At 39.2% G+C, this 26,421-nt stretch overlaps 1 protein-coding gene across 1 annotated transcript; it reads right to left on the bottom strand.

Annotated features, from left to right (window-relative positions):
- Positions 1-461: 461 nt before the first annotated feature.
- On the bottom strand, positions 462-25,405 carry LOC140934365 (uncharacterized). Its single transcript, XM_073384003.1, has 18 exons — positions 25,363-25,405; positions 23,752-24,065; positions 22,571-22,742; positions 21,210-21,430; positions 20,584-20,731; positions 18,851-19,432; positions 17,989-18,455; positions 14,818-14,942; positions 11,317-12,240; positions 10,500-10,599; positions 7,729-7,888; positions 7,249-7,312; positions 7,079-7,145; positions 6,352-6,449; positions 5,349-5,475; positions 4,727-4,861; positions 3,789-4,284; positions 462-642 (listed from the first exon to the last, which is right to left on the bottom strand). Exons 1-18 carry the CDS (start codon positions 25,403-25,405, stop codon positions 497-499), a joined length of 4,389 nt encoding a protein of 1,462 aa, XP_073240104.1. The 3' UTR covers positions 462-496.
- Between the last annotated feature and the right edge of the window lie 1,016 nt (positions 25,406-26,421).

Genomic DNA, 26,421 nt, shown 5'->3' with positions numbered 1-26,421 from the left:
AAGAACGTCTCTTTAAAGAAACTATAAACTTTCAAAATGAAAATTGTTCATTCGAATCTATTTACTTTGGCTCTCATTATTATATTAAAAAATGTCTAATGTATAAAATACTCCAGCGAGCTGCTGTTGATTCCTATTGTGATTATATGTTGTATTTATTCAGTCCCTTAGTGGTCATCAGGGTGCTCTTATACGGGCCGGCGTGGAGGAAAACGATTATGTCCATCATGCTGCTCACCTCTGCTCACCTTGAGGGGTAATATCCACGGCCGTTCGCACGTTTCAGTGTGATTTATCATGTGTGGCGAAAAGGGCACTATCAGTGTGGTACATCACAGTCACAGAGGCTACAAAAGTTCATTGCGATCGTGTTTGATTAAATCCTCTCATAGTCAGTTCCAATGTTCAAAAGCTCTTGGAATAAATTGCCTCTGACATTAGGAAGGGAGTCACGATCAGTTGCCATCACTATACCAGCTTCTCCATGACAAAGGTTCTACATTTTCTTTACCGTCGATGTCTTTCTTCTGTCTACTTGCTTTGTGGGCTTGGCTTTAGGCCTTTGGCTTTGGGTGGTGATGGGTTGTAGCTTTCGGGGAGAGGGCCTCGGGTGAATGTTGGAATTCGGCGAACCGCTGAAACCTAGACACACAACAAAGCCATTAATTCTCTTTCTTTGTATTTTTGGGCGCAGGGCCGTGGTTGGTTTGTCGTTGTTGTGTTGTGTTGTGTTTTGTTTTAGTTTTTTACTGAATGCAAACTTGCACTAGAGAGGACCATTTTACTCATCATGGGTATTTAAAGTTGATGAACATAAGGAAAGGCTGCTTAAGAAATTATAAATTGTCTTGGCATATGTATCTGTCGCATGCACTCCTGGGAGAAAAAGGTGAATCTATTAAAAGGACAACCCCCAGAGTCTCAGGACTCTAATTAGCTCCTACGATCCCAATTGACCACTACAGAAAATACCATAACATACCATAATGCTCTTTGTTTGTCACCCCCAAAAGCATTGTCTTCGAATTCAGTTTCTCTTAGGAGTAAAATGGCCCCAAGAGCAACTGAAAACAATGCTTAAGCAAAAGTGTGGGATGACAAAAAAAATAGCATTATGGTATGTTATGGTATTTTGTTGAGGCCTCAAATGTAATAAAATGTAGGAAATTTTGGCCCTAAATGAAATAAAGGTCCCAAATGTACATAAGCTTGGTTAGTATGGTAACTACGCTTGTGTGTGCAAAATACACTTCAAATGGAGATATGTACTTTGGTACTTCTTTTTGGTTCCTCGTTTAAAATCCTCTGGTTTTCAGCCAGCCCTTTCGCCTAATAAAGACCTTTCTTCCCGCCAGTTTTAAAGAATCACACTATGGAACTCATAGCACGAACGTGAGCGCAATGACTTATATTTTCCAAGGGACTGGGGATGGTCTGGGCGGCTTTGTAGCAATTTTACACGCAATTTACGAAAACGTTCTTGCAGAGCTCCTTTAAATTCAGAACCTTTGTCACTTTGCAGTACAAGATCAGAAGGGGTCCATTTTCTATGTGTAATCCTTTAACTCAACCGCAACTGCTTTGCTATTTTTACTTTAAACACTTCAAAGACAAATGAACCTACTGAAAACATTCATAATGGACAATAGATATTGATAAACAATCCTTGATCTGAAATTTAATCCTTCCACGCTTTCCAAGATCCAACAGATCTACTTGGTGTCTGACTTGCAAAAAAGTTTAGTGTTTCACACTACTTCTTGCGTGGTTAGTTTTCATTCTTTTCCTACTATCAGGCTGGGGTTTAACAAGGCCGCGCACTGTTGGGTTTGTTTAGAAGTCTGATCTGGTTTCAGAGAAATTTTACCAAGACTATCATGATCATTTAAGAATTTGTTGTTTGCTGCTTTTCGTTTAATCCACCATATTCACTTTGCCCAATTAAGTAATACTACATATTGTTTACCTTAAACATTTTAGAGCGGTTTTCACTTGACTGTCGTAAAACCAAAACCAAAGTAAATACACTAGCCAACCAAAGGACGTAGTAAAACCAAAACCAAAACCAAAACCAATCCCAATTCGACAGTCAAGTGAAAACCGCTCTATACCTAAGCCTTGTTCTCAGTTTTCCTTGGGAAACCTGTAATACCCATGAAAAACTGGAAACACTGGTTATGCAAAATATTGGAAAACACGGTGCATTATGGGCAATGTGAAATTCTTAAATGTCTATAAAGACTTCAGTATGGCATAGAAAGTAAATCGCCTGGCTATGACATTAAAGTCACTGCGACCTTATCAAGTTTACGGCCAATAGTTATTCTACTACTGTTAAGATTTTATTACATTTAGGGCCAAAACGTATTACACTTAGGACCTTTATTACATTTAGGGCCAAAGGTTATTACATTTAGGGCCAAAATTTATTACATTTAGGACCTTTATTACATTTAGTGTCATTAATTACATTTGAGGCCTCAACAATTTTCTCTAGTGGTCAATATGATGATGGTGGCAGATCACAAAAATAGATGGGAATAGAACGAGATTAAAGCATCTTGTGTAAACATCAAAGCAAATATGATATTCCAGCAGCGAAATTAAAAAAAGAACATGCTTATCCTTCGAGATTTTAATAATGGCTTTTACTATAATTGCGTCAAAGTGTGGGAATTTTCATGAAAATTCGTAGATGTTTTCACTTAAGTGAATAACGATTTATTATATAGTAACAAAATGAACAAAATGACAACGTTTATTTATGGCATAATTTGCTGTCACAGTGTCGCGTTAGAAAAGACACGATCCAGTATATGTAAATTATATAATTTTAAAAATAGGTTAAGAAAACAAGCAATAAGAGGTTGGACTGAGCAGAAAACGCTAAAATGACAAGATATGCATGCACTGGCGCCGCGGGGGCAAGAAACGAAATTAATATCATCGCCATGAAATCTAGAATTCACGCAGATCGCCACAAAACAGATACCCGTATTTTGTACGTGCTTAGTTATACAAAAATGTTTATGTCATCTCGTCTTTGAATTACTCTATGTTTTTAGTTTTGTTTATTATTTTTGCTTTTTATTCATGGGGGAGGGCATGATTTCTCAGCAGGTCTCACAGGTTTTAGAAGATAATTAGCAATCATTGATTGAATGTGGCTGACTAGGATATGATGATCATCGCACTATTTTTTTTTTTCTTCTTTCATGCTTTCTTTTTACAACTGCAAAAGTTGCGTATATAACTGCAATGATCACCCTTCACTTAATTCTTCACTCTGCAGTTCACATATATGATTTTCATATATTCTCAACTTTAGGGAAAACTACGTTGTGTACATTGCATGAGGTGTCCGAAGGGGCTACGGTCGATGGTATCTAATGATGTAACTACGAGGGTAAAGGCCACAGCAACGTCTAAAAAAAATAGGTTTTATGAGCAAAATAACAACCTTTCTTGTACAGTGCTTTGCCATCCAGGCACAACTGCGAGGTGAAATGATCAAATTTTTAGTTGACGGGAATGGAAGGCGATAATTTTTACTATCTCTTTCTGAACTTCCACGTGCCAGTTCTCTCTCCTCAGTTTCAACCTAGCTTCCCTGCTTACAGCTAACTGGGTGACTTGGTATAAAGGCGAAAAAGTTTCAAAGGACGCAAAGTCTATTTTTCAGCGATGTTTTCATATGCATCGCGGGCCGTTGTCGTATCTTAACGTCTCTAATATTTAGCTGTGGAGGATTTTTTATTTACAATTTAAAATCGTAAATAATTATTTACCTGTTTCAGGAACTTTATCCTTTATCTGTAACTGCGTCTTTTTCTTATCCTGTTGGAGCGAAACGTGCAACTGCTGACCACTAGGTGAAGGAGAACGGGGTCGTTTTTCTTTTGGCAAAGTCACGGTAGGTTTCCGCGCGGGCGTTTTAACAGTCCAGGGTCCCTGCATTTCTAACCTTGCACGAGGTTCACGCGACAGATTTGATAAAGTGTTCTTGTTTGGCTGGGAAATGGGAGCAGGCTTTTTAACTGATACAGTCCTGCTGGGTTTATCCGCTAAGTTAGCCTTTTCTGTTTCCTTTCTTTCGCCAAATTTAACCAAAGTTACTCCGTTTTCTTTGTTCTTGGGCGTGGTTTTGTTGGCCATAGAAGAAGCGGCTAATCTAGCTCCTGCCACGCTCTGAACTGTCGTCACTTGTTCTTCTGGTTTGGCGTCTTTTTCTTTGTTCTCAGGTCCAGCTTTGCCTTTTCCTTTTCCTTTCTTCTTTTCTTTTTCCTGAAGTAAACAGAAAAAAAGACTGTTCGTTTCTAAATCAAATTTTGCTGTTTTACAGCAGAAGCTAGTGCGGCGATGTTGGTTAACAAGAACCCGTTTCCCACCGTTGGAAGTTGAACTCATGCTTGATACAAATTGCTTGTAAATTTTATATTGTTTCGTTGGCTACCATGGCCTCCTTGTCACGTGGTTGCCAACCAAGAATAACGTAGCTCCCCCCCCCCCCGCCCCCCGTCCTCCCTCTCCTCCCCTCTCCTCCTGGTATAGGCCCATGTTAATATACTTGTTTTATTTATCTATTAGGCCCACCTACCTGTAAACAAGAAAATGAGCCCCCCCTTCCCCCGGATAATAATAAAGGCGCTGCAATTTTTGTTCAGAACGTTCGGCTGTACAAACACAGGTTGTCCGTTGTGCTTGAGTATGGAAGCCTTATAGTTACCTCTTCTTCTTCAATCTCGATAGCTTCGTGTTCATCAAAAGGCGTCACAGAGGATTCTTTCCACTCCCAAACGGTGACAAGAAGTTGGCGAACTTGAGGGTTTAAGACCACATAGAACAGAAAGAAAGCAAAGCCCTGCGAGTTTAACAATAGATAGTAAGTTTATATTCTAGCTTTCAAGCCTATATGGCTCAGAACCAAGTGGGGACAATGTAAGAGTTTATAGGGGGACTACTACTCCTGATACGAACAGATATCAGGAATTAGACTGGAGTTACCCTCCGAGTCCTCTAAAATGCTAACTACAGCTCTCGTTGAAGAGTCAGTATCTCTGCTACTTATCTAGAGTTAAAATAGTTTTTTACTCTCTTTTGACATTTCTTAAGAGTCGTTCTCTCCCTCCTGACTTAACATTCATTTTCTATTACCAACAATAAAAATTCAGTATCATGATATATAATCTAAACTGTGGAAACTTTTACTTTAATTAATTTTTTAGGTCAAATAGCCCTAGCCAACAGCGAATATTTCCTGGCAATTCTGTGACTGTTTGGTAGAGAAAAAAAAGCATATCATCCAGGTACCTTTGTGTTGAATGGCACAAGACCGAGTGAAAATTTACCTGAAGGGCATTGAATATAGTGAAGAACACGTGGTAGACATCTTTGTCTATGTTCAAAGACAGTGATCCTAGAAGCCACGTCACAATCACAGTGATTGTTATGCAAACTACTGTTTTCAAGCCGGACCTGTTAAAGTTATTTAATTCACCGTTAGTCACTTAAAAATTCTGCAAATGAGGTTAAGCATTGTTTAATAGTATATAGGATGAGGGCGCGAAGCGAGAACCCGCTGCGGACGTTTTTAACTTTCATACGCGCGCTCGATGCTCTTCAAAGAGACCGTATAAACAGACTATGCTGAAACCTTCTTTGAGGTTGACATGCACATGAAATAAGAGGCAGAGCTACTCAACTACTGGACAGTTGTGGTCATGTGGTCTGCTCTTACTTTAATTTCATCCTGAGTTTACTGCTCAACGACATTGTGCGCCCCTTGTATATCCCGTGTTCTGACAGGCCTTAGACTTAAGTGAAAACATTTCAATTTTCATGAAAATTCCCACACTTTGACGCAATTATAGTAAAAGCTATAATTAAAATCTCGAAGGATAAGCATGTTCTTTTTTAATTTCGCTGCTGGAATATCATATTTGCTTTGATGTTTACACAAGATGCTTTAATTTCGTTCTATTCCCATCTATTTTTGTGATCTGCCACCATCATCATATTGACCACTACAGAAAATACCGTAACATACCATAATGCTATTTTTTTGTCATCCCACACTTTTGCTTAAGATTCATCTTCATGTCACCTAACACAGGTTTTAGACTCACCGATTATATCATGAGTGGCGTAATTGATAGACTCACCTTTGTAACTAAGAGTCAACTAAAAATGGGTGTTTCGCCCCGATGTTTCACTGTTGTGTAAGGGACCCACCTGAGCTTTCTGTTGGGGCAGGGTGTGTGTAACTGGACTTAAAATTAAAGGCCTGACCACTGAAACTGATTTCCAACTGTGAATATCGTTTTTATAAAATCATAGTTTAGTATGTCTTACTTGACAACATTTTTCTTGTCTTCATGTTCATTCGCGTCACCAGACTTGCGAAAAGTAACCAAAGCTTTTACCAATAAAATAACAAGAACGAACTGAACCTGAAAAAAAAGGAGGCGGTTTTGATGATCACTTTCTTGGTATGCTTAACTTTGCCATTTGCTTTAGAGCTATCTATATTTCTTAACTTATGGCAGTGCAATGTTATTAGTTCTATCAGCGCAATACTGCAATAAAATATACAAAGAAGTGAGAAAAAAACTGTGGTTGCAGTAGAAATAACATATTACACCGCAGATCTTATTTAAGAGAAAACACTAGTCTAGAAATAAAGGATTTCTAGTTTCTCATGATCAAGTGTTCTGAAATGTCCGACGTGTTGCGCAGTAACACCGTCAGTATTCAGTACCAAGTATGAAAAATTAACTGATGTCATCTTAAGTTCTGTCAATTGAGGTATAAATAGTAACAGTTACTCATTTGGGCTGTCGTTTAAAGAGCTCATTAATTCTTACTCGACTCGGTCATAATGGGCAACGGTCCTTTGGTTGTATAAGGGCCTGATGACGGCTATGCCATCAGCTTATAATCCCAAACTGCTGTTCATGGCTACCACCGCCCGGGCGTTAGGTTGTGCGAATGCGTACGGTACTGGCTACACCGCGAGGTTGTGTGTTGTGACTATTGCATATTTGGATAGGTCAGTTAAAATATTTATAGATAAACTCACCAATCCCAATGTAATCATGGGTGTGGCTACTGACCAGCTCAACGCATCACTGAATGAGATCCAACAACTTCAAGAGAAAAAAACGATTGTTTTCTCTTGAGGAAATTTAAATACTGATAAATAATTCAACAGTGTACTAAGTAAGATGCCTACGTTGATAGATTACTTACTGTGGATGTTTATTGTATGATTCGTACTTGGACGCAAGGATCACAACAGCAAATAAGGGCAAACCTGCCGAGAAAACCAAAGTCGATCATTGGTAAGCGAAGTGTTTAGGCTATGAAAGGGATGTGAAGAGAAGCTTCATTGTTTGTCGTGTCTTGCAACTGACGCTGGTAAGCTTTAGCCAGACGCGGTCCTCGTGAATACAAAACTCTACTACTGCCATGTTTTCTTAACTAATAGGATAAATGGGTCGCATTAACTTTGATTTACTTGAAATAAATTCACCACTTTATAAACGAGAAGTTGACCGGCGCCGAAAAGTGTCCCGCAATTGTCTCTGAGATCGTTCCTCAGGTCGCATGGGTCAGCGATTGGCCAATCTTTTTCGATGTCCTAGGTAAAAGTCCCAGAAGTCTTTGCGAAAGTTAATTCGGTCTAGTCTCAATCTCATTTCTTAAGTGGTGAAATAAAATAATACTTGCCCCATGCGCCTGCATAATAGAGATTAATTTTCAGCCTCTGTTTGGTTTCACTTTCTCTACTTCTCGTGAAGGAAAAAAGATACATGGCCTGTACAATAAGCCAAGTAACCGTTACAAGAGAAAGGTAATTCATGGCAATAGCCACAACAGCACAGGCAATCTGAGGGAAACAAAATGAGAAAATGAATACGACGGTGGTTAAGTGTTATAGATCATTTGATCTTACATTTCGTTATTATCCATTCAAAATATTTCTCCGTTTCTGACTTGCTCCGTCAAAAGCCCTTGGCTAATTCTTCCCAATTAGGTAGTGTTCATCAAATTTGGAAGAAGTTTCCGATATCCGATAAAATGACGTTAATAGTACAGGCTATACCCAGAAAGGGGAATGGGAACCAGGGAGGACGAGGTCTGCATAAGCTCAGTTGTTTAGGAGAGCTAGGGAAAATGGCGACAAGGCAACAGCATACTGCCAGTACTACAACATCAATTGTTACATTCCTAGACTTTCACTCAACTAAACAGGGACTGCCATTGGTTGATTCTTGGTCACGTGGCCTTGACTAAAATCAAATGTATCCCGATCGTGATACATTAAACAATGTATCCCGCTCGGGATACATTGCAGCACGTGATCAAAGCATGGTGGAAAGTGGTGTGACAGAAGGCGGGAAAAACACCGCCAGGTCCAGCCAGTTTTCTTTTTCGTGAATGAACACAACAACACAAAAACGAAGCCTCAAGCTATAAAGCAACGATTTTTAAAGTTATCCCAGAAGTTCCCAGAAGAAAAACAGCAGCTAGTGGAGGAAAAAGATGCAGATAATATGAGGAAAGTACTTTTGTTTGTAAATCATTCATTCAGTGGTTTTGAGAATTAAATTTGTGTTGTTATAAGTACCGAGTCGACTGTTTTGGTTCGCTCCGGTTATTCTTTTGTTGCTGTTGAAGTGAAAGTGTAGAAATATAACAAAACACTTAATGTCAGGTCCCTCGGGAAACCAGTTAGTTTTGTTTTCCCTCGAGTCCTGATGTTTCCCTCGACTTCGTCTCGGGAAACATCAGGACTCTTGGGAAAACAAAACTAACTGTTTCCCTCGGGATCTCACATTAAGTGTATAATATCAGACAAGTATTACTAGGGAGCTTAAGCAACAACGACGGCGACGGCTACAAAAACGTCACTTAAAAACTGAATTCACGCTGCTTCAAACTTTATCGCGTTTATTCCATCTCGTTTACTTCGTCAAATGTTGGCAAATGTTTTTGGAGTTGAATTCTAAAGGACTGTATCAAAGTTCAGGAAAAGAAAAGAAAGTTGTTGTCTTGTGTTCCCGTCCTCGACAAAACGTGAATTCAGGCACTTTCACGTTGTAGTCGGGCAATGACGGCAAAGAAATGTACAAAAAAAGCGTGATGCACGTGCAAAGTTGTTGTTTTGCTAATCAAACCTATTGCTTTTTTGCCGTTCTCGTTGCCGTCCGCGTCGTCGTTGCTTAAGCTCCCTACTAACACACTAACACGAACGTCAGCAGTCACCAAAAACGAAGTAACTACCATACTCTGGGACAAAGTCCATCCATAAGGAAAAAGAGATCCAGGTAAATACAGTAGATAGAACACGTAAGACAAGGACAAGAGAACCTGTAGGTTCATCGACAAGTCTGTCCACTCAGAAAACAGGACAAAAACTCTCCAAGAGTAAAGACCAATAAATAGGGATAGAGAAAATGTAGGACACGAGAACAACACTTATATCAGTGGTCACCGGTACAGTTAGGATCCTCGGGAGAAAAAGATGGGTGGAAAAAGTACATCAAGTTTGCAAACCCTTAAGGGAGAAACTTTTGGGAGTTTTGAGTTTTAATTGGCCACTAGAGTCATGTAAAAAAAGTAACCATAGAAACGCCTAATCAAAAATATTCCTCTAATCAATTATTGTTGCTTGTTTTTTAAATTTCATTGAAATTCCTTTAAAGGAATGAAAACCACTTTATTGAATTAAAAACCTTTAGCATCAGTAAACCGCAAACCTCAAACCGCAAACTGCAGTTACGCGTTTGCAGTTTCGCGTTGCCGAGATTTCAAGCTTTAGCAAGGCGTTCAGTTCAGTTCAGTTCAGTTCACTTTTATTTAGCCAAAATACAATACAATACAAGAATACATATAGGAAATGTAAGGTTGCAAGGGAGCCCAGAAGAAACCAGAAGGCTTTATGAACCTGAGCTCCCCAGTCTAAAAGAAATAAGCAAAATAAAATGATATTCGCGGAGTGATACGTTAAAAATAGGAACCAAACAGAGACTGAGTTAAGTTATGAATTCAGTAAAAAGATAGAAAAAAAATTTAACTCTGGATTGGAACAGAATACTTTCCATTGTTAGTACGGCAGAAAGGAATATAAAATTGATTTGAACTACGCGTTCATTGTTTAGGGCCGCCATGTTGTTTTCTTCAAGTCGAAGTGCATCACTTTAATCGCCCAAAATCAACAATAATTCATTGATTCGAGATCAGAAATCCAACAAACACATCGCAAACGGATACAAAAAGCTAGTTAATACCTTTAAACGCGAGGCTGTACAATTTTTTGTGGCAAAAAACCTTGCCGTAAATCACTTACCGCTGGAAGCCCTTCCTGCGGTTCAAACGTGAACTGCAAACTGCAAACGTGACCGCAAGGCCGTGGTCACGTGACATTTTGCGGTTTGCGGTTTGCCGTTTCCCACGAAAAACCTCATGCTAAAGGTCCCTATTATATATTTATTTACCTGATTATCTCTAGCATCAGCTCCTGCCAGAAACAAGAGCTGGGATAACAAGACACAAAATGCTTGAGTCATCTGCATGTCTCTTTCGAAGCGACGGTCCCTGTGATGTGTGAAAAGAAATCAACTTATTTATTCTTGTCTCCACGTAACCCTGTTTCTATCATTATCATAGCTCCACTGACCACTGTATATAATTTCTCGAACAAGCGACCGCTCGTATGGCAGCTTTGGGAACTTTTCACTGTGGTCGATTAACTGACAGATAGGCAATTACATTTCTTCCACGTTTAAACAAAGTAACATTTTACGCCTAACATTAGTTAATTAATCAGTATTTTCAAGGAGACTCTCAAAAGCACAGTAGAAGCTACCATACTGACGCCTTGTGAATGAAACCTTTACTAATGATTTTCCGTGGTGTATTCCCTAAAATGACCTATACGGGGAGGCTCCGCCCGGTAAGGGTACCTTTTTCACGCTTCATGAAAGGCTAGGGAAATCTGTCACTTCGGCACCTCGGTCAGTGAAAAGGCCCAAAAAGGTTAACAGATCCATTTTATGGTTGTGAAGAAGTCGATGAAACGTTCTGATTTGTGATTTATACATATTTTAAGTAGACATTGTATTTACAGCAGCTTAAAGGGAAGCTATGTGAAAGGGGTGCCGTTTGTTAATAGAAGGTATACGAAATTGGTACCCTGAGTTGAGTACCCTCCAGGGATTGATTTAGATGAAACAACTTCCTAGAGGCTAACCAAACACGTATTCCTTAGTGGTTTCAAGCAGCTGCATTAGATACCAAGGATCGCTCCTTTACCTCATTTCGCAGTGGCCTTTCTCGCTCTTATCTTCTTTATTGTCTGACGGCTTCTCATTATTTCCCTTCATCAGAATGTAGTATGTAAAACAAGGGAAAAGAACCGCCAAAGCATTGCGCCATGTTAGTTTTCTTTTAACCCGTTTAAGGAAACTAACTTTTTCTTCTTTATTGCCTTCTTCTTCGGTTATGCTTTTCTCAAGATCAATTCTGTCGGTACTGTTTCCGACTTTCTTTCTTGACTTCTGTGCTTTATTTTGCGAATAAAATGGCTTCCAACTAAAGCAGCAAGCTGTTTTTTCATCCGATTCTTCTTTGTTGGGTTGAGGCGTTTTAGGTGTTTCTGGACGTGTCCGAAGCGATACAGACACACTTGTGCTCGTAATCTGTCGCTTGAACTGCGACATCTCCACGCGAGAATTCCGTTTTTCCGCGGAACCAGATGGATTGACTGATGTAGTGGTCTCTTTAATAATTGTATCTTCTCGTTGTAAATCTTGAATCATAGAAGAAACTAGGCTTATGCGAGTGGGACGACGCTTAGTTTCATTTGTATTTGCAATGGTCACTGTTTGTGTAGACGATTTCCTCCCTTGATTTTCAGCAGAAAAAGAGGAAGATCTTGTTTTCTTTATTTGCATGTTTTCCATCTCGGCTACGTCAACCCTTTGTCTCCCTTTTCTCTCTTCAATGGCATTTCTAGAAGGCTCTTCAGATGACATGTGCTCGTATTTTTCAATCAAAGGGGAAAGAGTAGAACTGCGATTTCGCAAATTATCAAATTTCACATCCTTATTAACCTCATCATCCTTTTCGAAACCGCTGTTAACGTTACCATTATTATTCTTTTCTGCATTTTTATTGTTTTTCCTCTTCCTCTTTTTTATTTTGGTTGATCCTTTTAATTGAAAGTCCTTTGCGCACCTGTGATTAAAATACAATAAAAAAATGATAGTCAAATCATCAATCAAGTATTCCACCAATTAATTTAATCCTATATTACGTTTTTTTATTGTTAGTTTACTTGCATAATAATGTCAGTGAGCAATGAATGAAAGCACTGAGTAACACTATCGCAATGGCGAAAAGGTCTAAGAGCCGTACATACGTAGGGCGTGGTTCCTCGAAGGATGGTCAGATAAACGCCAGGGATAAGCCAAATTTTTTAAACGAGATTTTTTCAAGGAACATGTAATTGAAGCATGTAAGGTATTGCACAGACTTCACTAGGAGATACCGTTATGATAACACAAAATGATACTTTTAATCCAAATCTATATAATGGTAAATACAATCGTGCAATAAAATATTAATCCTGGATTAGCGCTTATGAGCCTTTCAGGCACAGGGCACTTGGCGCTTACGTACCTAGCTATGTCAGAACTGCCCAGTACACAGGTCATACTGAAAATGAAAAAGGGGTTTTGACGGAAGTTTTAGCGAAAAACTCATCACTGCCTTCATATTTTCACGCATTGACTAATCTGGCTGGACACTCTCTTTCTGGCTGAATTAGTCTCGACGGCCAGTTCTGGCAATGGTAAGTTCCATGAGTCCGTTTGGACCAATGCAAGGAATCATCAAGACATTTACAGTTTTCGGTTGCCTCGCTTTTTGCTTATTTCCTTTTGACTTTGTACTGCCGCATAGGACATGCACCATCAATAAATGTTATTATTAGTAATTAAAAATTTTCCTCGTTTCTAACTGACTTAAATCCCACGCATAATTCATCATAACCAGCTATTGTCGACCAAATTTGGAAGAATTTTGCAATATTGAACTGATGACGTCAATCGTGCAGTTGAACTGTTAACCGAGAAAACCTGGGAACGAGTTTGAGTTGTGTTGGTAGTGAGAACAAAATGGTGGAATATTTTACTCGTTACACGGCGAACCATTGTCTAAAAACATAGCAAAAACAGCAAGAAGACAACTCGATGGACGACATCCGCTGTTTGGGGTATATTTGCAGACCTGAACAGCCCTTTATCTTCTAAACTTCCCGATAAACATGCAAGTACAATGTATCGAGATGAACTTAACATCGACGGAGGTAAACATGTTTTAGCAATTGTTGCCAACGAGGCAACCGAGCTAAGAAGCGAGGTTGCCTCGGAGGCAGATTTATAATCCCGCACGATGTAGGCAAAACCTGTCAAATTCTGCGTAACCCTCTAAAATTTGCATTTTTGACCATATTTGGGTGTAAGACCCCATATTTAAGTAGTGACGTCATGGTCTTATATTTACAACGCGTGGTGCGAAATTGGGTGATTCAGTGTACAGCTGTTCGTTGTCTGTTCAAGATGCCCTAACAGGTGAGCAAGCTTTAATACGATTTCTCGTTTGAAAGGGCTATTAGTGCTCTGGTCTGCTTTATAAAGTGCGTTTAAAGCAGCAGCTGATCAAGGAATAGGGTTTTACGCTCAAATTTTTGTCAGAACCAGCTTGTTGTTTGCAGCTCCATTTACAATGAGGTAGCGTGTTCGCTTCTCAAATCAGAACCAGGGTTTTCCGTGTTCCTTTTTTCCTTTGTGAATTCAATTTTAAGCGGTAGTTGATCAAGGCATAGGGTTATATTCTCAAAACTCATATCAGAACCAGCGTGTTCTTCGCAGGTCCATTTACATTGAGCCAGTCCTCACCTCCCGTGAGGAGTGCAACGTATTTGCGGACCTTTTTTTAGAATTTATTCACGTCTTTAGATTTTGTCAACCAGCATGTTTTTTTGCTGCTCGGTTTACATTGAGACAGCTCAAAACTCCCGCGAGGAATACAACGAACTTGCGAACCTTTTGTTTTGAAGACTACCATTGTGTCTTTCAAGAGAATCTTTGTCCTGTGGCACTCGCTCATTAGATCTTTGTGTTTTATTTAAGTTTATATTTTATTTCCTCTGATACATTCCGCCCCATTCTTCCGTTTTACTTTACATCAATTTTTTCTTATGTATATTACTACGCGAAATATTATTCTTATCCCTGATGACGCTGTTGTTCGGAATTTAATTATTATTTTTAATTTCAGCAGTTGAAGACCTCATTTGAACTATATTTTTCTTTCTATCGTTTATAGTTTTGATACAATGGAATTTTCCATGAAACATGAGTGCTAACTTGCTCATATTTACCAACAAACAAAGCTTCAAGCCATGTTGTTATTGTTTAATAAAAGTGAAAGCCTAGAGTCTGCCAAAGTTGTTGTTTTGAAGTTGGGTGCCATCCTTTTCTATAGCGGAATCCATTTTAAACCTCTAAAATTATGAAAAAATATATATATTGTAAAGATCTGAATAGTCACATTCCACAAAAGATAAACAAATTCGCCTCGTTGGCATTTGCCGGAGGTTACCCCTAGTTTTAGCTTGTTTTTAAGCTAGGAATTATTTTGAATGAATAGTAAAACAATTATTGAATTCGGCTATCATAACACCCCCCAAGAAATTCATAATTCTTCAGATGATACTCAGTCTCATTCAATAATATTGCTAATACTTACGAGAGGGTAACCACGGAGGCTATCGCGGCTGATGTGCCAATAGTGGCCACTGCCACTCCAACGTAAACGTTCTGTGGAATCGGAAAGGTGGCTGTCTTATTCGTTTCTGTCTCTTCGGTGATATTCTAACCAAAAGAGGAAAGATACCTTGAGACAGAAGAAGTAATAAGGCTTTTTTACAACCTCGTCCCCAGGGCTTTTCCCTTAAAAAATGGGTGGGGCGGGAAAAGGCCCAGGCATCGGCTGGTCACGTGCACAGCCTAAATACTCCTGAGCTAATTTATATGCAACCCGCTGGTTTTGCGCTGACAGAAGTCGAACGGTGCAACCCCGGGGGGGGGGGAGTGGTACTCCCATACATTACCTATACGGGTATGTGCCGCCCAAATGGGTCGTGATTTTGAAGCTCCTGGCTTAGAACGGGGTATCCATTTCAGACGCGGTTTCTAGAACGGGGTATAATATTTCGAACGCACGAAAGCTCTCCACTTTTGTAAGCAGCCATTTGAAAGCATTCAAGGACAGATTGCTTTTAAAATACGGTTCAGTGCGTTAACAAGCAAACCGTTGTACTCTTGTTGCACCCTAGAACGGAGTATAAAAAACTGGCCCATTTCTAGAACGGGGTTTTAGTTTTAGGGCGAATTCTAGAATGGGGTATAAAAAATTGGCCTATTTCTAGAACGGGGTATCAGTTTTAGGGGAAATTTTTTCTAGAACGGGGTGCCAATTTGGAGTCCCGGGCGGCACATACCCACCCAAAAAATACCCAAGTGCCCCCCCCCCCAACCCCCCCCCCCCCCCCCCCCCGGGGGTGCAACAATGGAAAATAATAATATCGCGAACTGTATGTCAATATTTTCGCGTCTGTGCGATTCAAGAGCTTAAGATCCATTTAATTGCGTTTTATTCAAATGCTATAAGTTTATGAAAAGGCCTACCGGCTCTACGTCGTCACGTACAAAATATGTCAAATGCTTCAGAGTTGAGACAAGCTGTTATCGAGTAGTACTTCAACTGAAATTCATCGTGACTGTGGAATTACTGTACGATCATCAAGCGGAAAGTGATTTTGTCCGATGTCAAACAAAAATGCGGGCCTTTGCCTCTAGGATCTGCAGTGAATTTTTAAAACAAATAGACCATTTTACAGTTGTGGACTTAGTACCCTAGCCTTCAAGTGAATGTGAGGCTGACGGTGACCTTGTTTTGATAAAAACTCCATTTGCTTTGTTATGGAAATTGTCCTTGAAAAATACTAGTTAGCGTAAGAATAACTTGATTTACAAAATAAAGGGGAAAGGTTTGTAACAAAACAAGGTCACCGTCAGCCTCGCTTCCATCCATAACTGTAAAATGGCCTATTGAACTTAATTGAAATAGAATTGTTCATCAAAATGCTTTATTCGACTTTATGGAGTCTGGTCTTCTCTACAACCCGACCATGAAACAAACAAATCTCCGCGCCGGATGCAAGTCAGCCCTCCAGCCAGGAACGATGACAGGTCGCCGATCTGAAACATTTGAAGATCTCTTATATCTTTTCTCTTCCGAGGATAAGTACAAAGGATTTTCCTTATATTAAAGGGAAGATTGACCGATCGATTGGAATTAACTACAGCTATGTCAATTTTAAATGGACCCAAGTCTTTCTTTGTTACCAGTCGTTTGATACCCTGGGTGGCAGAGACTTTTCATGCGCGATTTCCGGTTTCGATTAAGTCTCGCATTTCAATGAATTTTTTAAAAATACAGGTCATACAAGATAAGTCTAAACCAACGCGTATCGCTATGATGATGTGGCTGAGAGTTAAGGTGAATGGAACTAGGTTGTGTACGGCGGTCCACTTCGCAAGAAATAAAATAAAATATCAAAAGAGTCGCGAAAACAAACTTTTCCAGTACAAACTTTATGCATGTACGATAGTTTGTTTGTCATTTATATCGCTCTATAAAGGAAGTGTTACAAATGTTACCGCTCGCTGTCCCCTTCATAGAAATCGGAGGAAAGCAATTATTACCATAGCCAGTATCTGTGACAAAAAAGAAACCTTGTAAAACTTTTCGTTAATCGTCAAGAGATACAAAAGGCGGCCCAAGATCGCGCGCCGTGAGGTTACGCATAATTTTAGCTTTTCACAAAGCGCTAATTTATTACACCCAGGATTTTAGGGTGTACGAAGGGACACGTGACCAGCCGATGGCAGGGCCTTTTCCCGCCCCACCCATTTTTTAAGGGAAAAGCCCTGGGGACGAGGTTGGCTTTTTTAAATGGAAGGGTTTATACCCAAGGAAGCAAGGAGGCTTTAACCACTTGCTGGCTACACTTACTGGCTTTTAATTCACTTAAAGCGTCTTAATAAATCGAGTTTAAGAAAGAAGAGCTAGCGGGTGGCTTATCATAGAGATCGGATGCTTTTTTTTTGTTTAGAGGTAGATGGGTCTTAAACTAGCAGGGCTTACAAGTGGCAGTTTACGGTATGTGTTTTTTGTTGTTTCTTTTCGCTGCTATCAGATATACACTTAACCTGGATAGAAGCCTATTAGCGGGAGCGAGCAACTCCCACACTAGCCTATGTCACGGCGTTTTTACGGACCAGTTTATTTTTAGATACATTTTAGGGCAATTTTTCCGGCGAAAATAGAATCTCCACCATGTCTATGAGCTCATTCGAATTATAAGGAAGACTAAACGTTATTAACAGGCAAAAAATATCCTTGTTAGGTCTTCAAGTTTTGCTGACTGGTTTGTGGAATTTACAAGATATACAAAATTTGGGGAAAAACCGTTCTAAAAATAAACTAATCCGTGAAAAAGCGGTGACACGAGGGCATGGAAGTTGCTCGCTCCGGGTTATGGGCTCCTGCCCTGGAACAGAGCCTAAAGGAGTTTCACCAACTTGGTAACGAACAACTACATGTATCGGCTAAACGCTGTCTATCCGAAAGATTGCCAAATTCTCCCAGAAGTTTAATTTGTGAAATACCAACAAATGGAATTTATAAATATATAAATAACTAGGCGCACATTCAACTAATAAATTCTTGGCTTACAGACTTAAAAATTGAAACATCTTTCTCGCTAAAAGAGCTCAACAGTGAAGGGTTGGGAAATAATTTTTCTGAGTAAGTGTTCACCTTTTGCTCTTTAAATTCTACAACACAACTCACCTCTATATTATTTGTCCGGATGAAATCTTTATATAGCGTCAGATTAAATTTATTTGTCCTGTTGATTCCTTCGATAGAAACATAGAACCACCTGCTCGAGCATCTTTTCACATAAGTAATGATTCCCTCCTCCAAGAACTCATCGTCGGATACAAAACGAGGTTCAGTACAACCTCCATTTTCATGGATATCACAAAAGTCGTTGCTTTCAAGCTCCTCCAGCATAAAGGTATCTCCACTTGTGGTGAAATTATCACCAATACCAGTTTCACAAAATCCAAGGTTAAATCGATGGCTTCGGGGATTCGTATCTTTCATGGATACAGATACGCGACCTCCACCACCCATTGTCTCAATAAACAAGGTTTTTATCCCTGTTTTGTTCTGTAAATCGTACTTGTAATACTTAACAGTGTTTGACTGGACGTCTGACATCACCTCCCTTTCTTCTTCAAGTAATGCGGGTTCTGGGAAAGTTTTGTAAGACAGAACTATTATTTCCTACAAACAATTGCAATTGGAGTCTTGTTTAACATTCAAATGACAACCTTCTTAACAGGTATAAACACAGTCGAACCTCCATGTGCGACCACCTCTTGTAAGCGACCACCTCCCATAAGCGACCTGTTATCCAAAATACCATCTTTTTTTCAAAATCAAAGCCCAATAGTTAGAACCTCTCGTAAACGAACACTTCTCGTAAGCAACCGCTACCACTTTTGAGGCAGATTCGTTTTATAATTTTCCATTATATTCTTCGCAGTCCACTGTACTTTTTTCCGTTAATGAAAAGCGTGCCAAGGGCCAATCAGAATTTAGATAATGACAGCAGTTCACGATAAGACCTTAAAATAATACTCACCATAACATGAAGCCTCGCGCATTTTTTCTACCATGGAGTTTACTTCAGCATACGTCTTGGGACAAAAAACATGATCAACGTCTGGGTCACTGGCAATAATGTTTAGTTCATCGTTATTGATGTTCCGCCCAATGCCCATAGCAAAGATATTAACGCCTTCCTGTCTGAGCAAATTAGACTGCTCAATCACCTTTTTTATTCCCGAGGTGGACCTTCCGTCTGTAAGAAGAACAAGCACTCTGGGAACTCCTAAGTCTTTCGGCCTCACTCCGTTATCACTGTTATTAAAAAGTTCCCTATTAGCTAATAAAAGGGCTAAATCAGTACGCGTCGAGCCAACCTGCCTGGGTATTGCCCTTATTGCATTGAGGACATCTTCCTTGTTGATGTAAGTATTAAAACGGATCAATATCGATGCAGCGGAGCTGTATCTGATGACAGCAACTCGAGTTCCATGAGGATATCCGATGTCGAAGTATTCGCAGACTCTAACGATAAACTGCAATCCAAGCTGAAAATTTGCTTGAGAAACACTTCCAGAGGAGTCCAACACAAAGGCCAAGTCGATCGGATTCTGACAATCTGAGAAAATGAGTAAAGAAACCAAGTGAAAAAAGAACACTTTTCCGGACAAGCAAGTCTAGATGTGGCCTGCCCAATTTTTTTTGGTCCTGTTGTTTTTGTTTTTGTTTTGTTTTTTTAATTTTATTTTATTCCCCGTAGAATATACGTCTAGTGATAAGTGTGACATAATATTTTAATGAAATACAATTGCCTTTAGCAGCAATTAATGTTGAGATGCCATTAAGTGTTACTTGCAGTTATTTTTCAGACGGAAAATGCCCCAAGAAATACCAGCTGACCATCACGTCTCGTTTTTAATATGTGGAGACTACGGTGACGATAGACAACTTCCCGTAACTCTGAACCTATACCACAAAACGACTCTATCAACTACCTAGCATTATTTAGGAGTTCTTATTCTCTAATATCCCGCCTTCAAACCTTTTCTGTGGTGATGGAAGTAAACCTAATTTTCAGCTATTCACCGGGTAACTAAGTAAAGTGTGCAATAAAATAGCACTATATTTTACCAATAAAAATAAAATAGATTTGTATTTTATCAATAACAGGAAAAATTATGTAGACCCAACTAGAATTTAGGGTTCCACGGTATCTTAAGCATTTTTTTTTTACCCAGTTATACGGTATTTTGCTGCCAAAATGTCATATACACTTCTAAAAAGTAATTGTTAAAAAGACATATCTATCTATATCTGTTAAAATGTCGTTTGTGTAGTGCATGCTATCGCCAGAAAAAGCTACGGCAACCAAGAAGCCCTGGGGAAGAGGATCTGTTAGCTCAGCTGTTTTGTTAGAGCTGGAGAAAATGGCAAAAAATTTCACCTGTTTTGCGGTCGAACTGATCGAGGTAAGCATGTTTTGAAAGTACGAATTATTTTGAATAATAATTTTGAACAAGAGAGAATGAGGTAGCTCATTATCTCTTGTTTTGGATTCCTCGGTTTTGTTAGAATCTCAATTGTGAAGGCCTCGGAGGGTGTTATCCCCATCGGTCTTCGACCTCGGCGGATAACACCCTCCTTGACTACGGATCGGCATACTTCTTTAGGTCATACCAAGAGAGAATGAGCCAATTGGTCATACTCAGCAATTACAGTCTTTCACTTTTTGGCCGTAAGTTTTTATATTAAACTAAACTATACCATTACCTAGGCAACAGGCGATAGGTGACGCTCCAGGGCAACCCTCTGTAGTGTACTCTCCTTTGCAGCTCTTCATGAGTTTACAACGTCCTTTTCTTTGCCCCGAGTAACACAACGGCCCTTGGCCTTGGGATGGACATGAAAGACCAAGAACCTGCGGAACCGAGTTTGGAACGTGAAATGCTTTCCAAGGTGAAAGTTCACGTGAAAACGCTCACTCACTCGCTAGCTACAATCATGAACAAAACGTCTTAAATCACTTTTGCATTTCTGGGACGTTTTCCAATTCACAAAGGTCCAACCCCTCCCCTCACCCCACAAACAATTGTATAGGGTGGAGGGAGGGAGAACTGCAAGACAATTTCGAAAAGGATGCACTGTTTTAAGAGGGAACCAAGAAATGAAAGAAAAATATGAATATTGTAGAAATGTCCCAAGGACTTTTGTCCAGGATTGTAGATTTAGACAAACGTGTGTTCTCAGATTTAATTTAGAGTAAATGAGGCATTGGATTCCGAAAAAGAAAATTAAATTAAATAAAAGTTGAAAATAGTTCCGTTCAGAAACTATTGGCATAGGTACTTGTGTCATTGACGTGACTGAAAAAAAAAAAACAAGCTAAAAACAGCTACCTTAGTAGTGTGTCTCCAGTACTGGAAAAGTTGTTCAATCCCCGCGGAACTGTTTTGAATCTTGTGAGATAACTCAACGAAGCTGTACTCAGTTCCATTACAGTAGTCTCCCATACTCCCTGTGGTTAGGCTGATATTACGAGCTAAGGCGTACCCTTCTCTCCACAGCCATGCAGCCACCTGGAATCCAATGGATGGCAAAGCCACCATCTCCGGCTGATCTGCGAGTGTTTTCAATTTTGTGGGATGTTAGCAAAGAAAACAGATTTTTAACCACCTCGGCGGACCATGAGTTTGTAAATAAGCCCCAAAATGGTTATGCTGGAAAACTCAATAAATGAAGAAACTGATCATTTAGTCCAAACTCGTCCTCTGGGCCTTTCCCTTGTCCACAGCCCCTCGCATAACCTCAGGGAAAAACCCTGGGGACAAAGTTTCATCTAGACCTATTTTGCCTCCTAACAGTTGAGCTTTTCAATTTTTTTAAGCTTAAATAACCACTGGAGTTTAAAGTTTATTGAAGCTTTCGGATGACAAGCGACGCAACATGCTTGGAAACGTATGAAATATAAAAACCATGCACTGCAGTGAAACCTGGATAAACTTAATTTAAATCGCTTTTTAGACTTTGCTCGCACTCGTATCTTAGCGATAACTTGTCCCGCACTAAGCTGAGATCACGGTCTACTTTCATTTTCCTGAGTAAACATGTAGATTCCAGGCCAGCAAGGCGAATCAAAAAGTCTCCCATTTAGTACAGTTTTTCTGCACCTGAATCGAACCTGAATTATCGAATGTAATAATAATTATTGCATTACTTGCATGTGCATTCACGTGATTTACGTGACATCAGACGGACCTTAAACTCAACACCAGGGCCTTAGCGGCCAAATACCATGCATAGTAGCAGGTACAACACGGGCATCCTAAGAATGTGGACAGATTCGGGAAAAATATCGCTATACAGTTTATAGAGTGCCGCTGACCAAGATTAGGCTGCGGGCTCCTTTGTCGCCCGCAATGACAGTTATTTTTCTTTAGAACATATTATGATGACCTCATGTATCTCACGTTGATCACTGCGTTTTATAATTAGTCCTTTGTTATGTTCACTTTCTTAATTAACTAAGAGAGCTATAGTCGATATTTGATATTATCAAAATATTAAACAATTATTAATTAATTATTTTTTATTTCATCATTATTGTAATTTCTCGTTACAACTATTATTATAATTATTAATTTTCGCTTTTTTAGACTGCCTCGATTAGCTTGTGCTATTTGCGGGCTAAGCTATCTTAGTTTGCAATCATGCATAACGTAAATAAAAAATTTGTTGTTATTGTTGTTGTTATACTAACCAATAATCTCCTCTTTGACAGCAGATGAAGCCAGTTCATAAAAATGTTGTCCGATTAAAGGAAGAAATCCACGACTTTTAAATTTGCGTTTGTCAGTTTCACCTTCGTTGGTGGGCTTTTCTCCATAGGAACTTTCCTCTGAAAATCTCAATCCTGAAGTTTGATATAGAATCTAAACAAAGACAAAATTCGCAATTCGTTGGTCACTTCAAGACTTCACCTCGCCGATAAGTCTATATAACACCTACGATCGTTTAGATCGCTTTGCTTTTTTTAGCGCTTTGTAGCTATGGTAGCGATCATAACCGAACCACACTTAGGGTTTTTTTCTTTTTATTTCCTTTTTTTCAGCACTCCTTTCCGATCGGACAAAGTATTTGGAAAACTAAATTGAGGTGCTTATTTTACAATTCGATTTTATTGCTACTCCTTATTAGGTTTGGATAAATACTGCCGGCAGAATTTCGAGCAGAACAAGCGATTTTTGAGGCGAGCATTCTGCCGGCAGAATAAGGCATTTTCGAGCAGAATTTGAGCAAAATAAGGGAAAATTAGTGGTACTAATGATATGCATAACAATTGTAAGAAAAATTTAAAACTAAGGGCCTGCTTACATGGAGGTGGGGTACCCCAGGTAGGTGAGGTAACCCACTTAGGCGGGGTAACTCGCCTGTCCATATAATCTCTCATTTTAATTTGATCATGTTTACATGATAGGTGGGGTGGCCCGCCACATGTTACCTCACCTATCTAAGGTCCCGCACCTTCATGTAAACAGGCCTAATTTGATTATTTAATAGCTACAACGCCCTCACATTAAAAGTAAGATGAATAACAATTTGCTACGAATGAATATCGAATTAGTTTTTAGGGGTTAGACCCAGCCTCCCGTCTATATTTGCAAAAATAAACACAGCCTAACTTTTTTTAGGATACCGAGCAGAATTCGAGCAGAATAAAGGTGTCCAAGCAGAATTTTGAGTAGAATAAGCGATTTTTACGAGCACTGCCGGCAGGCAGAATAGGATATTTTACGAGCAGAATTTATCCAAGCCTACTCCTCATCTTTCACCTATTCCCTGTTCTTGTCTCATTGTCGTCTTAAGAGACATTTTGTGCACTTTCTTATGCTCTTCCAGTGTAATAAAATACCTGTCGAGCGATTTTATTTTTGTACTTACCTGTGCAGTAAAGGCTGCTATTTCTAGCTTATTACCATTGATATCTCCTGTACTCAAAGCTTTCATATAAAATGGATACAGCGCTCTTGTCCTTGTGGTATCCCCAACCATGGCCAAATAAACTTCCCGGGAAACACTGACATTCTGTGGGATAGACGGAACCATGGTAGAATCGAAAATACAGCAGATGACATCCCCGTCTGTTTGGGATGCGTTTCTCAGGGTGGCCCCTGGGCAATCATTGACTTTCATGTAGTAGCCACGGAAGTACGAAGGGTACCTCGAGACACACTGGTTTACGCATTCAACACGGTCTGAAAAGAAAAATAATGTCACCAACATCGCTTACCATTTTTGTGGGAAAACCCGGTCATCAAATCTGCTTAGAATTCTCCTGAAAGTATCCCAGTGGAAATTATGTAGAAAAAGGTAATGCCTTCCAAGGTTTTTCCTATTTTCCGCTTTTAGCAAAACAACCGAAACTTTCGCAACCGTTTGTGTTGATTACAAGTGCAAGGCTTCCTCTCGAGAGTGTACGAACAATTTCCCGGTATTTTGTTTAAAATGGTACAACTCAATCGCATTCCTGTTTTCGGAGCGAAAAACAAAACACCTTTACCATTTGCCGAAAAATCTTCGCCGAAATTTCCGTACAAATTCGTACAAATTGCCCTCCAAGAGGGCTAGACCAGAAAAAGGACACATTCATATCTGTTCTGTCGCAAATTTGTTATAAAAAAATCTATCGCACGGCTTTGTGATAACAGACTATAAAATGGACGCGGTGGAGGACAAGTAGGTCCAATAATAAGAATCATCATCGACAATTATAAAGTGGGACAAGTGTTATTACGTAGTTGGACAGGTATTACAGAGAGCCAAAATTTTATTACAAAGTGCGACAGAACACACTTACACGGACAATAATACTCAACTTGCTTATTAGAAAAGTGAGTAAAGTATATACTGTTACAAGGTATAACTGGGGCTACCTGTGAATTAATGTTACGAAATGTGATTCTTTAAAATGTGTAAAATAAATCTTTCAACCACAGTTTCATCGTCTTTCACTTAAACTACGTACTTGCGTTTCATCTTCTTGAAACTGAGCCATAAGGCAAAATAGAACAATGTAGACACTTACTTGAAATATTAATAGTATAGGTTATAGGATACATATATGAAGATGTCTACATTGTAACAGATAATTCTGAAGTACAGAAGTAGAATATATGTCATGTGTACTTATTACTATATAAACTGATTTTGCTTTAAGTTTATGCAGGTATTGCATATTTAACTGAAGCTCCTCTCAGCCAATAAAATTGCAATTATTTTACACGTTTTACTATACTATGTATGTTAGATTCTTGAAAAAAATGAATACTTAACTATCCTGTCCCCTTATGGGGCTTTTCAGGAATAATAAACCAATACTTCAAATGAAACATAATATGGCTAAGAATCCCAACTGGTAACAGACGAATCTGTGGGCTATTTACAAGCGTGGGCAAGCATCTGATCGTCCCCTGGTATATCCCAGTTTAGCACATAGTAAGCCAGTATTTCACCTACGTCCAAATACGTCACGTGTTTACAACCAGTACTTACCTGGCCAATATAACAGCAAAAAGAGCACAGCTATTGCTGCCATTTTTATCAGCCGTCGCTTGAGTCTTTGATGTCTTGTTCAACTATTTTGTGAGAAGAATCTGATTAAAACATTTGAAAAACTGAACGACAAACTAATACTGTACAAACAAAAGGATCAAACACAAGCTGGGGAAATTGCCGACTTGATATCAGTTTTTTAAATAGATCTCTAAAAATCTTTATTACTTCATTACCTGTCAGTTTCTTTTATATTTTTGACATAAAATAAAAGACAGTAGTATCAAATAAGATATCGATTCTGAGACTCCGTGTAATTGCGACAATAGTCTTCAAGGGAACGTCCTACGAAAGGTTGTATAGCAGCTACAGTATGTATTATATTGTAATCTCCTTTAAGCCTTCATTTATATATATATATATTTATATAACAGTTTAATTTTGAATTCGAACATGATTTAAAGATGTTTTTTTCGCGAAGTGATCAACTCTTAAATTAAACTTCACGGTAAGTCATTTCAGTAAATTGGCTTATTCTTGGACTTTCGCAGGGAAACCTAATTATGACGAGCCTTGCGTTCATGGTATCTAAAGTTTCATATAGCAAGGCGCATTGACCAGCTAGTAAAGTCTATCAAAGGAGAAGAAATGTCAGAATAATATGTCATGCTTTGACAAAGTGTCGCAGCTGTGTCGCTGTCTACACAACTCAAGTCTATCCGTTCCACACTCACCATGTAATGCTGGACAATTTCAGGAAACTATTGAATACAAGGAATTTACACATACTGTAACAACAAAAATCTTTGTTGTTACTCAACTTTAAATCGTTTTCAGGCCATCCAGCTGTTCAGGTCATATCTTTCATATTTCAGACTAGCCCTCTAGCGTAACAGCTCATATAGGCTCCAAGCGGTCCATCTGGAAAGTCGAAGACGCAATTCTGAAAGTCGACAGCCGTACTGTTCCTCTCCTTTCTTTCTCGATTCGTTCCACCACCACACCACAGTCGAAATTTATCAACGGTCCAACAACCTTGTTTTGAAAAGGCAAGAATTT

The sequence above is a fragment of the Porites lutea genome, chromosome 4 (assembly GCF_958299795.1).
Source record: "Porites lutea chromosome 4, jaPorLute2.1, whole genome shotgun sequence".
Lineage (NCBI taxonomy): Eukaryota > Metazoa > Cnidaria > Anthozoa > Scleractinia > Poritidae > Porites > Porites lutea.
This window is presented reverse-complemented; position numbering and strand designations above follow the sequence as displayed.